The sequence below is a fragment of the Saccostrea cucullata genome, unplaced genomic scaffold (assembly GCF_032062105.1).
Source record: "Saccostrea cucullata isolate Sc308-1 unplaced genomic scaffold, CSIRO_AGI_Scuc_v1 ctg734, whole genome shotgun sequence".
In the NCBI taxonomy this organism is placed as follows: Eukaryota; Metazoa; Mollusca; class Bivalvia; order Ostreida; family Ostreidae; genus Saccostrea; species Saccostrea cuccullata.
In genome coordinates this window covers 38,096-55,225 of record NW_026928122.1, presented here as the reverse complement: position 1 = coordinate 55,225, position 17,130 = coordinate 38,096, and the positions used below count along the sequence as shown (strand labels likewise).

The window sequence follows — 17,130 nt, the reverse complement described above, 5'->3', positions numbered from 1 at the left end:
CTTGTCTACAGACAGACGGACAGACAGACGGACATGGTGATTCCAATATACCCCCCTAAACTTTGTTTGCGGGGGTATAATTATGACTCTGCTATTCTTGAGAAGAAGATTTTTAAAGAATTTTCTTATATATATCTATGTAAAATTCTGATCAGCCATTTTGGTCCCACCCTACCCCCGGGGGTCATGATTTGAACAAATTTGAATCTACACAACCTGAGGATGCTTCCACAAAAATATAATCAATTTTGGCTTTGCTATTCTTGAGAAGAAGATTTTTAAAGAATTTTCCTATATATTTCTATGTAAAACTTTGGTCAGCCATTTTGGCCCCAGCCTACCCCCGGGGGTCATGATTTGAACAAACTTGAATCTACACTACCTGAGGATGCTTCCATATAAATATGATCAATTATGGCTTTGCTATTCTTGAGAAGAAGATTTTTAAAGAATTTTCCTATATATTTCTATGTAAAACTTTGGTTGGCCATTGTGGCCCCGCCCTACCCCCGGGGGTCATGACTTGAACAAACTTGAATCTACACTACCTGAGGATGCTTCCATATAAATATGATCAATTATGGCTTTGGTATTCTTGTGAAGAAATTTTTTAAAAAGATTTTTCCTATATATTTCTATGTAAAACTTTGATCGGCTATTTTGGCCCCGCCCTACCCCCAGAGGTCACGATTTGAACAAACTTGAATCTACACTAACTGAGGATGCTTCCATATAAATATGATCAATTATGGCTTTGCTATTCTTGAGAAGAAGATTTTTAAAGAATTTTCCTATGTAAAACTTTGGTTGGCCATTGTGGCCCCGCCCTACCCCCCGGGGTCATGATTTGAACAAACTTGAATCTACACTACCTGAGGATCTTTCGCCATAAGTTTCATCTTTTCTGGCACAGTGGTCCTTGAGAAAAAGATTTTTAAGACATACCACCAAATTTTCATTAACTCCCAATTATCTCCCCTTGAATGAGGGCATGGCCCTTCATTTGAGGAAACTTGAATCCCCTTCACCCAAGGATGCTTTGTGGCAAGTTCAGTTGAGATTGGCCCAGCGGTTCTTGAGAAGAAGTCAAAAATGTGAAAAGTTTACAGACAGACAGACGGACGCCGGACAAAATGTGATCAGAAAAGCTCACTTGAGCCTTTGGCTCAGGTGAGCTAAAAATTTATCCTTAGTCATAACTTTTGAACAGATAGTACTGGGACTTTCATATTTCTTGTGACAAGTCCTTTCTTTAGATACCAACAATTTTGACCTTGACCTTGGAGTCTGACTTACATTTGAGAAACTTCAACCATCAGCATAAGCTGTCAAACAGGAGCATCAGTGTTTCACAAATACATGTTCATCTTGTTTTCTTTTTTAGCAATTATGGCAATAACATTTATCAATATAAAAACCGACATAGAGAATTCTGCATCTTATTGTTGTCTACTTGAGAACTCAATCATCCCAAAACTGTCAGAGGAATAGCATTTTGAGTTGTTTATAGATGGACATACAACTAGAAGGATGGATGATTAGACACCTCACCATTTCATAAGCTCTTCAGGTCTCTGACCAGTAGAGCTTAGAAGGAAATGAACAATGACACTGTGAAATAAAGATTCTGTGAAAGTTTCTTTTTCATTTATTTAAAAAGATTTCATTTGAATGACAATGATGTCCCAAAAAATAAATTTTTAATTAACATTTTTTTTTCAGAATCCTTAAGACCACAGAAGTTTTTACCCACAGTAATCATGGTAATGGGATAAGTCAAACTGTACCCAAGAGACAAAGTGCTGAATCAGTCAATCAGTCAGTTAACCCTCAGTTGTTTGTCATCAAATGCATTACAGGGCACTGACAACCCATTATCACCCCATCCATTGATTTTCATTTAAGAACTGAATGCATGCACATAAACAAACAAGCTATTTACGAGCTGTTTCCAAATATGGGATGTTATTTCCAATTAATGATTGATATTTATAACATACACATACTAAATACAGAAACTTTACCTGATAGTTTTAGGCAAACTTGTGACATCTAATTTGTTTTCCAAAATACATAATTTACATAGGGTTGATAATGATGGAGCTGAAAGAAAAAAAACAAGGTCATATCAATTTCATTGTCCAATTTTTAGGTCACCTGAGTAAAAACAGGCCTCCCTTAATCCACCCCCCCCCCATTTTTTGGTAGTTTTTAGGTGGAAATTTAACACTTAAAATAAGGAAAGCCTACTTCTATATGAAAGTGGAAAAAAATCAAAGAAGAAGGTATGGTTTTAGCTTCATTGTGCCCTAAAAATGTAATGACATCAAAAAGTTTTGAAACTGGCTTAAATATTAGTTAAATAAATGACTCTGATAAATCAGGAGAGAATATGGCATGAAGGTTTACCATTCTGCAAATATGACGTCATTAATGTGAAGCATTTCTCTATTTTCAACAGAAAAAGCCTCAAAATGGCACATTTCAAGGGTGATTTTCCTTTAGAAAACAGCGTCCACAGCCGTAGCCCACGTTAATTTTTTGATATTTTGTGCAAAATTCAATAACAAATCACATATCTCAAGATCTTAGTGGGCGATGCCTGAGGACAATGTTATCTGAAAGAAAATTCCATTGAAAATTGGTGTCTTCTGCAACTTTTTAAGAAAATACGGGAAAATGCACATGTTTATGACGTCATAATTACCATTTAAAAACACATATGAGAAAAATGACTTGTGTGATTTTTCTGCATTGAATTTCAATTATTTAAAAAGCATGAGTTTTCAATTTTTACACCAGTTTCATTTTTTAGAAAATTACAGGGCAAAATTTGTATGGAAACCATACCTTCTACTACTTCTTCTGCATTTTCTAAAAGCTTATTGTCATATTGAATTATTTAAAAAATCTCTCTCTCTCTCTCTCTGTACTTTTAAAAGTACAGTAAATACTTAGACTTCATATAATGATGTATGGATTTTAAAAAAATTGTGATGTTGCATGTGGTGATATTTTATCACTAAAACAATTTTAGTAATTATATGTGTGATTATTTTCTTTTGTTTTGTTTTTGTCCCTGTAAGCATTCCATCTATGTACTTCTATCCTGTTTGCCTATATTTTTAGTCAAAAGCACTTTGAGGAATGATGCTATTGCCAAGATGGAGACTATCTATCTAAAACTCTTTGAGCCCCAAACCTGCCCCCTAAATCCAAGGACTAAAAATATCATTACATTTTGTCAAATTTAATATTCCATTACCCTATTAAAAATACTTGGCAGCAAAAATGCAGCCGTCTTAGTTGGTCGCTTTCAACGGAATGTTAATCAGAGCTACAGCCACATGGTGGATTGAATTTTTTGTATTCACAAAGTTACCTGAGTCTACAAATAAAATAATAAATTGGAATATTAAACAGGTCACAATGAAGTCAATGACATGTAAATACCCATAAATAGTGAAGAAAATGGTCTACGTTTTGTACCTTTTTTTCAAAAAGTTTACCCAAAGTGCAGGCTTGCCCAAAACTCTCCCTTAAATATGTTGAATTTCTAACAGTTCTACACCTTCTGTCCTTTTGAGAAATTTGATCAACAGTCAATGAGCTCACCAAGTATTCCAGCTTTAAATATCAGAATAATTTTGAATATCAATGGAGATTTGTGAATTGCAGTAACCCCTCTTACAATACACAGTTTTGTTCTTTATTTTTACTTACTTTTAATTCCTGTAATTTTGCAAAGTTTCAATTTAGACCTAAAATTGCTTTAATCTCATTAGGCTACTTTCTATACTTTAATGCATTTTGCGATCTTACCAGGGGCCACATTTTGTACACTAAAGTGCTATCATTCTTTAACCACTAAAGCTGCACAAAGGTGAAATGAGAGAAAGTGCAGGTATGTGTTTATCATTCTTTATTAATGACTGATTTCTCAAATTTCTTTTATATTACTATGAAAATATTGCTGGTAAAAATTAAACATAAATGAGAGGCCCATGGCCACATAGCTCATCTGAGCACATTGGCTAGGAAAAAGCTTAATTGGTTCAGTATTAAAACTGTCTGAGCTAGGATACAGTAAAACTCAGTTACAACAAAGTCACTGGGACCTATGAAATTACTTCATTATTTCCGTATTTCGTTATACTCGTATATGAAATTTGTTAAAAGTATTTAGCTGGGGATCCAAAATAACTCTGCTATATCCATGAATTCGCTATATCCGTGTTCGTACTAAACAAGTTTTACTGTATTTCCTTATAAATATGACTAACTATAGCTTTTTCTGTTCTTGAGAGGAAGAATGTTTTCTTATGAACTCCTATGTAAAACTTTGATGTTTCATTGTAGCCCACCCTTCTTCCAGGGGGTCATGACTAGAACAAAGTAGAATCTACACTACCAGAGGATGCTTTATTTCAGAAGAACTAATCATCACTTTGTTTTTCTTGAGAAGTTTTTTTTTGTATTTCTTTTTTTCCTTGCACATATAAACTCTTATGCAAAACTTTGTTCCCTCATTGTGGTGTCTCCCTATCCCAAAGGATCATGAGTTGAACAAACTTGTATCTACACAGCCTGAGGATGCTTCCATATCAATATGACTTACCTCCATTTTGACCCCAGTCTAACCTTTGGGTTCATGATTATAAACAACTTGAATCTACACTATGTAAAAAAGGTTTCCTGTAAGTTTCAACTTTTTTGCCCTGTAGGTTTTACAAGAAAAAATTTTAAATAGTGCCTCAAAAATTTTCCCTATTTCTTTTTATATCCCTTGAAGGAGGGTGTGATTTGAACAAACTTGAATCCCCTTCACCCACAGATACTTTGTGGAGAGTTTGGTTGAAACTGCCTAGTAATTCTGGAGAAGAAAAAATGTGAAAAGTTTACAAACTTCAAAATACATTGAGAATATGTGGTTTGGAATTCCAAATCATTTCAACATATCCATGAGATATTGAAGATCAAATGTATTAGGATGTTTGAACTAAAATCCCTTTTTTTTGGAGTGAAAGGGTTCACCGCGGTATCAATTCACTGCAGTTTTTTTCTCCATTCGATACACGCTACAAAATCTTTATTTTCTGTTTGGTTGTTTTTCGGTCAGGATCGTCATTCAATCAGAGGCCTGTTCAGCAGAGCGAACGTTCGCGAACACTCTCCAAAATTACTACCGGAGGGATAAAGAATTTTGGCGAGCGCTCGTGAACATTCGCTCTGCTGAACAGGCCTCAGGTTTGGCATTAGGTATAAACATGTTCCGGCCTCCACATAATTATACAGTTCAAAAACGTAAATTTTTTTAAACTTTAAGTTTGTAAGATAGTTTTTAACAGTCAAATCAATTAAATTGATTTCTTCTATCCAATTTGCACATAAATTATTTGACTATTATTTGATTAAGTAAAAGGAAGCATAAAAACAAAAAGTTGAATTTGTTTCCTTCTATCAAAATGTATTATATTGAAAATAACTTAACCAAGACTAAATTTTATGATGCGTATTGAACCGTGAAGGAGGCATATCGTTTTACCCCTATTTTTGTTAATAAATAAGTTGTCTTAATCCCCCCACCATCCATCTTCTAAACAAACACACAACCAATAAATGTATTCCATGAAAAACCACTAAATCTGACAGATAAATAATTTTCAAGGTTTAAAACTTACAAAAGTCCAGAACATGAAGATCAGAATGATCGATGAGATCACTTTCTGTGGGTTCACTGCTCTCTATGTTGGCTGGGCTACAAATAAAACATAACGCTAGAATACAGGAATCATAAACTAATCTGCAGATCAGTAAGGGGTTTTTTTTTGGTCCCATTTAGAGGGTCGAACACCGAAATTCTTTAGCAGTAAAAATTTGAGTCTTTGAATGTTTTAGGTTAATACAGGTACTTCATTTGGAGAGAACTTTCTGTGCATTACATTCATATGGAAGCTTCCTTTGAATGAAATTTCACTAAAATCAGCTCAAAATAAAGACAATGTTATCAAAAATAATATTTGGAAGTTATTTATTCAAGATGATTTTTAAATATATGTTCCCCAAAAAATTACAAAATACATAAAAAAAAAACAACTATTTTTGCTTAAAAATAACAATCAACAAAGCAATTAATATGTCATTTACATGATAAAAAATATGTGGAAATATTCCCTATACCAGTGTAAAACCACACATGCCATGATTGTCTTACAGTGCCTATTACATAAACCAATACAATAAAATCATTTTGAGGTGCTATGAGGATAAAATAAATCACCTTGTTCCTCCAAATAAGTAGACTTTGTCTTCTATCACACAACAGCACTGCCTCCTTCTTGCTGAGGGACCTTGACCTTTAACCTTTATGATTGACCAATGCATTCTTACTACAAAGAGTTCAAAATGAAAGAAACTGAAAAATCAAGTGCCATTATTTTTTACATTAATGTGTATGAAATAACTTCCAGTGAATTGAAATATTTTACCTGGATCAAATCTGAAGATGTCTCGGAAATGCAAATCATGGAGTCCATTGTAACCACCGAATATATATAGATTTCCTTTGTACACAACTGAAAAATCCACACAAAAAAAGTCATATATCATTCATAGATGTGCAAGATAATGCATTTTGATTTTTTTTTTTGTACTTTTAATTACAGATATAACTAACTATTTTATATTCATGACTTATATAGTAAAACTTTGTGGAAAGTTGTATTTTTTCATATTTACAAATCAAATTTCTCAAATCATTTAACCTTTTTGCTTCAAATAAAAATTTATATAGCATGTATATCATTTAAAACAGGGCAAAATTGTATGCTAGTAAAGTGTGAATGGGTGAAAATAAGATGGGAGAAAATAACACTGTATACAGCATCTGTGTGACATATTTAATAGCTTTTTCCAAGAAAATAGCAAGTATGTGTAATGCTTGTTTTCAATTTTTCCATTCTGAAATTGTCCGCTTACTACCAGTACTATCAGTACTTACATGCAGAATGACTACGCCTCCCAATGGGTTGAATCCCCGAAGTCACAGGTTCATTCCATGTAGACGTTGAAGTGTCAAATATCTGAATTTTATTGCAATATATTTCATGATTCGTGAAGATTTCACCCCCGTAATCACTACGACCCCCGAACACATACATCAGATTTCCTAACCCTGTTGCAGTATGAAAGTCCCTCCAATAAGCTGGGTCCCCCTTTGGAAAAAAAAAAATAGTTAGAAACTAAAATTTACAATTTCAAGTTTGATTATCATAAAATATTCTAAAATTGAATTATTTTTGTTAAACTAATTTTCAGAAGCTATAAAATACTCTTTACTTATTAGATACAGTACCTGCTGTTAACCTTTAATTTGATTATCATTTTTTCATAATTGAATATTCTGATGCCTCAAGTTTCAGGGTCTTTCTGACAGTCTGTTTTATACCAGAGTATGAATTATTTTTGTTAAACTATCCTTATGTTTCTTGGCAGAAGCTATAAAATACACTTTACTTACTAGATAATATCATTCAAATTCTGGTAAAACATGTATTTACCTTTACATAAACTGGCTCCCATGTGAATGTATTCATATGTAAACAATGGATTTCATTTGAAAAACGGTCAATCTGAAATGAATACATTTCAACATAACACCAATTATTTTAAAAACCTGAAATGTCCTAAGTTCTGAAAAAATCAACTTGAAAATAAATGCTTAAATAGTTTAAATTCAACTCAAGTTCATGTATATACTCTCTAAACTAAATTCAATTTATTTTTTCTCTAATCATTCAAAATATTGTACTAAATCAAGTGCAAAATATATACTGCATAAGCAGAATTTTTAGCGTGAATTTAATTTTGGCATTATTAGTGAGGTTGCCGAGATCACTAAAATTGAATATCATTAAAAATTAATTATGTTTTATTTGTAATAGCTTCTTTAGTGAGTGTTCTTAAATCACAAAAATTACATCTTGCTAAAAATAAAATATCTGTTTTAAGGAAAAATCGCTAAGTTTGTGTCTCGCTAAAATTTCTACTTATACCGTATTAAAAGCTGGTATTCAAATTGACTGAATGCTATATATGGCTCTGAGTCTCACCTCTTCTTCATATCCCCCAAATATGTACATTTTATTCCCTATAACACATGCTGAATGACCATCTCTGGCATTAGGAATCTTTCCTTTAACCTCTGGCTTCGACCACTTCAACGTAGCTTAACATCAAAGGAGATAGAATATTTATATGCAAATCAAAATAGCCAAACCCCTGGGCTTGAAATCTAAACCCACAGAATATGAATTCCATAATTTTTGGTAAAAATCTAGCAGCTCATATATACATGTACAATAAAGACAATTTGCCTGTTAAATTTTCAGGAGTGAAGAGGATTTTATCATTTATATTTAATGAAAAGGTAAGCTATTTCACATGGTATCACTAGTCCGAAAAATCTGATGTTTTCCTGGCTTTTTTACGATTTTGATATTTTACATGCCAGGAAAGCGTCAGAACTGGCGCCATTACGAAAACTGGAAATTTCGCCGTCTTCAACTGGAGTTGATTTTCAATACTTGTGAACGGAATTAAATGCCGAAATCAGAATTTATCAAAAGCACAATGCCTCTAGCACTCACCAATATCGATGAAAAGAAAATATCACATATTCCACATTTCGTAACAGGACATGCAAGATTTTAAAAACAGGACATGCAAGATTTTAAAATGCATGAAATGAAGACAAATCTCGACAGTGTGATAAAATCCTTTTCAACAGATTATTTTTTTCAAAGTGAACTGTGAAACCTATATTGGTAAGTTCTTTAAGTATTGTACTATTGATAACTTTTGACTTTGAAATTTAATTCAGATCGCAAGTATATAGCAACTACATTTCCCAGTTTAAGTAATGTATCTGTAAAATATCAAAATCGTAAAAAAGCCAGGAAAACATAAGATTTTTCAGACAAATGGTATCACATGCAAACAATAACATCTTTTAAATTTTCCTTGAAATTAATTTTCTAGCAAATAACCTAAAGCAACTACATGTATTGTATCTGAATAAATGAAAACATCTGAAACTCTCTCAATATTCAATACTAATTTTTTTCACCAGTTAGTCAAAAAATTATGCTATAGTGATTTAATTTTCTTCTTGATTTCTGTTTGAAGAAAGTTTTATCAAGATTGATTAATATTATAACACTTAATATATTTCTTACTGCTGTCAAATTCATATAAAATGTTACAGGCCCCATCCTTGTCATTTCTGCCACCCCAGATAAAGGCACTGTCTTTGTACCCCACACATGTGTGTCCATACCGCTGGTAAGGGACATTATCCAGGTCTTCAGCAGGGGGGATCAGTGTCCATCGCAAGGATACTAATAGAATGGCAAAGAAAATACATGAATGAAGAAAATATATTTGGCTGGATCAATATGACAATTAATTTTCAAGACTGAGGAAACATTTCTCAACAAACACAGATACAAACTATGTACTATGCAAAATGATTGGTTCACATCAATTTATATTCAAGAATTAAAGTAGGTTGTGGATCTCATGGATATTTCACCAATGTGAATAAAAAATGATAATAGTAAGTTGGTTTACAACTTTACAGTACCTTTTATGTTGTGGTACTGAACATGGTCTTTGCCAATTATTGTACTTATGTGTATGCCAATAAATGTTTTTGATATATATATGAATGAAATTTTTTATCAAAGAGACTGTGATTACTTGTATCCAGGACATGAATGTCCATGGGTCGTGTTGTTTCATAGTCTTCTCCGGTACAATAACCTCCAAAACTGTAAATGTTGTCACCAATAGCAACTGCTGCATGATTGACACGACGGGGCCCTCCCTCTAGATGCACTGTCCATCGCTGCATCCTCTGAAAAAGAGAAAAAAACAAAATTAATGAACAGTACAACACAATATAACTTGATTAATAGAGTGTCTATATTTTTTTGGTTTAACGTCATTGTTGTCTCGTATTTTACATAGATGATTTCGACAAATAAATGACTATAGTGAAATTTATTGTAAATTTTGGATTAAGATTGTGCAAGTCTGAATGATAGAGGAAATTCGGATGCAAGAAAATATGTTTAGTCAATCTAGCATTAATATTTCACCCAGTATCTTTATTTGATTTTCATCTTCGTATGATAACATGGCATAATGTGTGTGATTACTTACCGATTAAATGTTTTTTTGATCATAAAGTATCTTTCTCAGCTTTTTGACATAATAAGAAAGTATAAAATTCGAACCCGGAACATACATATCCGGAAAACTTAACGTTGGGGTTAAATAATATAGGAACTCCTGCATGTTGTTTGCAAATAAATCACATGTGTTCGCTTGTTCGGATTGTTTAAATGCACAAACAAACAAAAATACAGATTAAGTCAACTATTGTATTGATTCTCGATGGAGGACACCTTGGGGGGGGGGGGGGGGGGGGGGGGGGGGGGGGGGTAATTACACACCAAACATCAAAGAAAATCTAAAATGATCAAGTAATGTTCTGATCAATATAGTTCATAAAGTTTCATTTATTTAAATTTCATTTTAATTAATATTTCAACCCCCCCTCTCCTACATACAACTTATGGAGGATGTTAAACCAACATACAATCATTGACATTATGACAATCAATTTTTATTTTACCTTTAGAAATTACACCTTTACCTTTAGTAATTACACACCAAACATCAAAGAAAATCGAAAATGATCAAGTAATGTTCTGATTGATATAGTTCATAAAGTTTCATTTATTTAAATTTCATTTTAATTAATATTTCAAACCCCCCCCTCTCCTACATACAACTTACAAATGGAGGATGTTAAACCAACATACAATCATTGACATTATGACAATCAATTTTTATTTACCTATAGAAAAAAAAAATGTGCATGTGATTGAAAATTTATACTGTACCCCAAACTTCTTGCCTATGCGAAAAATACCATCGAAAAAAATAAATTACCCCACCCAAAATAGTCATAATGACAAACTAGTAAAATAAGATAATTTTATTTTCCAATTTTGGGCCCAGGAGGCATAAAGGTTTTTTTTACAAGGACAAGAAAGAAAGTTCAAAATAAATAATGAAGAAGTTAAAAAGTTGAGGTTAACCTAAGCATGTTTTAATCTTCATATTAACCATCTCTATACCCATAATAATATTCATTCGGCTAAGATGAAGATTGATATTCATTTGGCAGTTAATGGTTTCCACTGAAACGTTGAGTTTGATTTTAATTGAAAATAAGGTAAGCGCAGAAAGAAATTTAAACAATCAGGAATACTTCAACTGATGTCACTAAAAACTATGCAATATCAAATATTTCAAAATGAAGTAGCACTTCTTAAATCTGGAAGCTATTGTATACTATATGTACCATCAAAATTATTCCATCAAAAGTTGTTATCCCACTTTGTCTTCATCTTATAAGTTTCAAGACATATCTGTACTATATACAATATAGCGGGTTACTATAGCAGGGTACTAATTTTGGCATTTTGATAGTAGCCAGCAAAAATTTTATTCAATAAAATATTCAGTACTCTTTGTAGTGTTCATTTGCAAAGAGTTGAAACCCTGTGCCCGCTAAAATAAATCACACTAAAATCATTGGCATACTTGGAGCAGGCAAAATGGCAAATTTTACACCCCCAAGAGAACCCGATATACGATATATCATATATTAATTTTCAAATTCTGATTCAACATTTTGAACAATTTGACATGCTTAAAAAAATTCTATTTCAATAAACTGAAGAATAATGAGCAACAAAAATAACTTGCTTGCATAATTTTATTCAAAGCAAAATAGCTTTAAATCAGCAAAAGTTCACATTTTCCACTTTTCAAATTCTTCCTCATAGTAATCAGCTGACACACAAGATCTGGTGTAAATGTTCATGTCTTTAGCTGCATAGCCTAGCGAATCCAATATCACAGTGCTGCCTTTGGGTCCATAGTCCAGAAAGAGGAGGTAGTCCTGCAGTAGGGTGGGAATTGGTAGGGACCGTATGCTGTCTTCTGTGAACTGTTGCCTCCGGGCGAGGTTGATCACGATGGACCGTCGACAGGCATGTGCCAAGGAATGCGTGGAATCTTTAATAAAAGAACAATTAATAGTTTTTAGAGACCTTGAAAACAGAATTATCGAGAATCAATTAGATAATAATGCATGTATTTGAATACAATGCCAATCACCTACACCCTATGTATGGCCCTTCATTTTCTCATATAAAATTTTTCTCTAACAACACAAGAGAATTCTACTTGTACATGTAATTTATAATAAGGTATATGCTCTATTTCAGCATACCTTGCAGTAGCTGCAGAACTGTAGCTCTCTGCTTGAGAAAATTTGGACAGATAAAGAAGAGAGCTACAGATCCAAGCGTTGTAAAACTTGATTTAAAAGCCGCCGACTGCAGGGCAAATTTGACAAAAGTGGTCTTGTAGATTATTATTTTAGTAAAGGAATAATTTATTTATTAGCATTAGTCATTCAACAAGGTAAGATTCATCTCTCTAACCAGGCAGATCATCAATGAACCTTAAAACTCTTTTAAGCGTGACTTACTTTCAATGGTGTTGAAATACGAGATCACATCCTCATTATAGACATGTTTCTTGAACTCCTGTCCGATACACAGATTGCTACAAAAGCTGAACAGCAGTGTTAGAACAGGCCAAAGGTTCACAGTCATTGTACACTTGTTCAGCACCTGATACAAGTTGTATTTGAACACTTCTTGGTCCCTGTCAATATCTCTGATGCACGAAATCAATTCCGCTTTTGATAAGATAAGCTTGCATAGATACTTTCCAAATATCTCCCGTTTCACACCATTATCAGACGTCACCGTTAACAGAGTTTTTAAATCTCTCTCTATTGCCATGAGTATGGTCACATTTCCATTCGCCAAGGAATGATAAATATTTGGGTTGGCTCCGTATCTTAGGAGCAAGTTAAATAGGTCACTGTTATCGGATGCCAGACTCATCAACAAGGGAGGCAACTCATCAGGTGTCTGGGCATTACAGGGTAGTCCTTTATTGAGTAGAAACTGAACACCCACTAGTGACCAGTGTGTTGCCACATGACACAGGATGGAAACATTTGTGCTGTACTGTAAGGTGGTAAAGAGGGGGTTCGTATGGGCAAATACTCCCAGGGGTAGCTTTGTGGAAATGTCCATTCCGTGATCTATCAGAATCTCCAAGCACTGAGTGGTAGACGCCTGGGTGGCCATAATCAAAGGATGCATGTTCTTGCTGACATTTTTGTATAAGCAGTCTTTATCAGTGACAGGAAGCAGGACTTTTAGACACCTACAACACAATAATAAATAATAACATACAAGTATTGTCTAACCATTTGTCTGATGTTGTTATTTTTTTCAAATGATGAAAAACAAGAGACTGAAGAGGACGCAAAATACCTCTGATAATCAGAGACCCAATAGCAAACTTATTAGAGCTTTTGGAACCCAAACCTTTCTACTTTTTAAATTCTTTTTTTTTTTGAAGTAGGGGGGGGGGGCAAAGCAAATATGGCAAAACTTGTATAAAACACAATAGACTGGAAAAATTTCCAGTCTATTGTGTTTTACCAACCTTGGGTGTTCTTTATATATTGCAAAATGTGCCGCCACCCCCATGTAGTCTGTGACAGGAATATTGGGGTTGGCATTGTGGGTCAACAGAAGCTTGATACACTCTTCGTGCCCCTCCTGAGCTGCTATTAAGATGGGTGTGGCATTGTCCGTGGTGGTTTTGTTTACAGCCTCCAGCTGACCTGACATAAAGATAGAGCAAATCAATTAACATGCACAATTATAGCTTTGCAGAAAAGTTTTGAGTTAAACTTCACTAAAAATCAGTAATCTTGAAACACTGATATCTCGAACAGTATAATAGTGTTCAAGATATCAGTATAATTGATATGGCAAAGTGTTTTGGAAGTCCCAACCCTCATTCTTTGCATTTTTTTTAATCCTGGATATTTTTAATTCTTGGCTATGTCCAAGTTTTTTTCTCAGTCTCACTGAGTTTGAATTAAGTTGTTACTATGATTTTTTAACATTATATTTATAATATGTTCTTAAGAGTAAATCTGGATGTTCAAGTTTTTGACTGAGAACTTTCATTGAAGAAAAAAGAAATCATAGATATCCCACCTCTGTCTTTGGCACATTTCAGAAGAATATCTAGGCACTCCAAGTGTCCAAACTGGGCAGCCAGGAAGATGGGTGTCAATTTGTGATCAGCCTCCAGGTCTAAGTACGCCCCAAAGTCCAGCAGGAGTTCCACTAATGCCCTGTAGCCTTTCTCCGAGGCCAGATGTAGGGGAGAGTACCCCGTGAACACTTGCCTGTTAACGTCAGCTCCATGGCGTAGCAAACATTTAGCACAGCTTACACTGTTAGCACCAACAGCTGTAAATACATACCCGGTAATACAAGTTAACAGTAACCAGAGGCCTATATCCAGTAATGCTCACCTTATACATAATTAATATGTATATAAATGAAAATTCTCATGATAGCCATCAACTTTACAACATCCAGGAATTAAACAATTTCAGATAACATCACATTGAGATTTGAAGTCAAGTTATAAATTGTTGTCTTGCTATCTTGCAGAAGTATATATATTTCAAATTAAGCTCGGAATATCCAACATGGCTCCATCCTAGCCTTAGGGGCCATGATTTGAACAAATTTAAATCTCTATTGCATGCTGATGGCTGTATTTTTAAAACATAAATAAATTGAACTCTGATATTTGAGAGAATGAGATTTACAGATTCCTCCCTATACATCTCCATGTAAAATATTCAACCCTCTTCTTCAGTCAGAATTAAACCACCCTCCCTTTTCCCATCCACAGTTGGAGAAAGGAGGGGGGGGGGGGGGTAAATCTGACTGACCCCTCCTGTGGTTCACAATGACTTACCTTCCCACAGTGGAGTATACAGTTCATTGGTGGGACTGTTAACCTCTGCTTCATTTTTCAGCAGCAATCTTGTACACTGAAGATGTCCAGCCCTGGCTGCCAGCAGCAAGGGTGTCTCTCCTTCAAATGTCTTCCAATTCACATCAGCATTCTCTGTTTCAAAGAGATTGACAACGTTAGTAGGCCTTAATATGTAGGAATTAAAGACTTTACATTGATGTAGTATGAATTGTTTACAGAATTTTTTACCGGTATATCCTGTTTACAAACTTACATTGCCAGACCTCAAAGATTAAGTAAAATCCAGAAAAAGAACACCCATAAACATTTCATGAAGTTGTATACTTAACAAATAATATTTCAACTAATGGATCTCTCTCTCTCTCTCTCTCTCAAAAGTATGCTTAAACCTGCTTTTAGTTACACACCCTGCCTAAGTAGAAACTCCAAACAACCAGAATTTCCAGCATAAGCAGCCTCATGTATAGCTGTCCATCCTCTGTTGTCTCGAACATCATGAGGTTTTCCTGGAAACAAAGAAACGTTCAAATCAGGAAAAAACTAGAAGACATGTTGATGTCTACGAGATTTCAGTGCAACTAATTTTGCAACATTTTTAATTCTATATGTCCATCGGACATCCTATCATATTTATGTATGTGAATTAAACATGATCAGTAAGCATCAAAATTCATTCACAATAAATTTAATTTGAGATAATAATCCTACATCTGTATCCAGACCCTTTCTTTTTATGAATTATTATTGCAATACAGTCAAAGAAATACAATGTACTACCAAGCAAGGAACACCAAAAACCAAATAGACAAGTAACTGTTTCTGTTTTTTCTGACCTTGCCAAATAAGATTCTGTATGGAGACCAGATCCCCCAATCTCGCTGCTAATCCAACAGAAGAACATGTGTCTGAGTAGGCCTCCGAGAAATCCATGTCTCCATTTAAGTAGCTCAATAATGTGTCAAAGTCACCAACTGTGAATACATCAAAATCCAACTAATTAGATTCAACACAAAGCATTTCAGGGAACATTTCAATGATCTTTAAGACATCAGTTATGTGGACTCAGTAGCATAGAAATTTTATCAGACATTCAAAGTTTCCATCGCTTTTGTGTCTATAAACTTTGTATAAACTAATGAAATTCATACATTTGTTCTTTGAACACAAGGAAAATATAAATATATCATCTATAGATGTAACTAAAGAGTTTCACCATAAGTGCCAGTCTGTACTGTCAACCCAAAGAAAAAATATTTTGACAACAAATTCCTAGAATTGATGAACAGAAATCACTTGGATCTAGCTCTGGATAAATACATAACGGTGACCTTTGACAAATATGCTATAGGGAGGGGGACTTGGAATTACTCTGATTGTTGCATGGCTAAAAGGAAAGAAATTGCTGTCTTTGCATACACAACACTTAGCTCAAATTAATTCCATTTTATCACAGTCTTTTGGTAAAATGTCTGCTCTTTTTTTTTTTTACAAGCACTTTGAATTATTTGTGGCTTGCTTTGTAATAATATAAACAATTCAGATTCTTTGAATGTGCACACACTGATCCTCCGTTTATTCTTATTTAATTTTATTGGAATTCAGAAGTCATGACTTGGCCAGGGTTTATGTGAACTATAGTGAATGGAGAAAGCGTTGTTTTGGGGATAATATTCATGCAAATTAGTTTTTGGCTAAATAAGGTATATTCACATAAGATTTCAATTTATTTTTTAAGAATGGTCACCGAATAAGAATTCAACAGAATAGAATTTTATGTACTACTTTGGTGTCTAGAGGGTCTTTAGCATGTTCAATGTGCAAATTTTCTAAATCTAATTAGGGCCTACTTTTAAATTCGACTTTATAATTATAAACCAAAATTGATACAACCCTGCCACAACAGAGATTAAATTGTATTAGTAAAATATGCAAGCCATTGAGCTTAATACCTGCTAAAACACAAGAATCCTGCACAACATTGCATCACAAAAGATTTGAGAGGGCCCTTCACAGAGTGTCGTTCAAAGAATGATTCGGCCCACACATTGTGATAAAAACATGCCTCAAAAGTTCATCAAATGATAGTTACATCATTCTAAA

At 33.9% G+C, this 17,130-nt stretch overlaps 1 protein-coding gene across 1 annotated transcript; it reads right to left on the bottom strand.

Annotated features, from left to right (window-relative positions):
* Positions 1-2,020: 2,020 nt before the first annotated feature.
* Positions 2,021-17,111, bottom strand: LOC134276508 (ankyrin repeat and SOCS box protein 3-like). The gene is made up of 17 exons (XM_062758757.1): positions 16,980-17,111; positions 15,864-16,001; positions 15,438-15,536; positions 15,010-15,162; positions 14,232-14,489; positions 13,669-13,849; positions 12,632-13,383; positions 11,982-12,153; positions 9,760-9,914; positions 9,237-9,398; positions 8,112-8,227; positions 7,560-7,631; positions 7,001-7,214; positions 6,489-6,575; positions 6,281-6,389; positions 5,682-5,758; positions 2,021-2,103 (listed from the first exon to the last, which is right to left on the bottom strand). The coding sequence occupies exons 2-17, from the start codon at positions 15,958-15,960 to the stop codon at positions 2,021-2,023; spliced, it is 2,787 nt and encodes a 928-aa protein (XP_062614741.1). The 5' UTR covers positions 15,961-16,001; positions 16,980-17,111.
* Between the last annotated feature and the right edge of the window lie 19 nt (positions 17,112-17,130).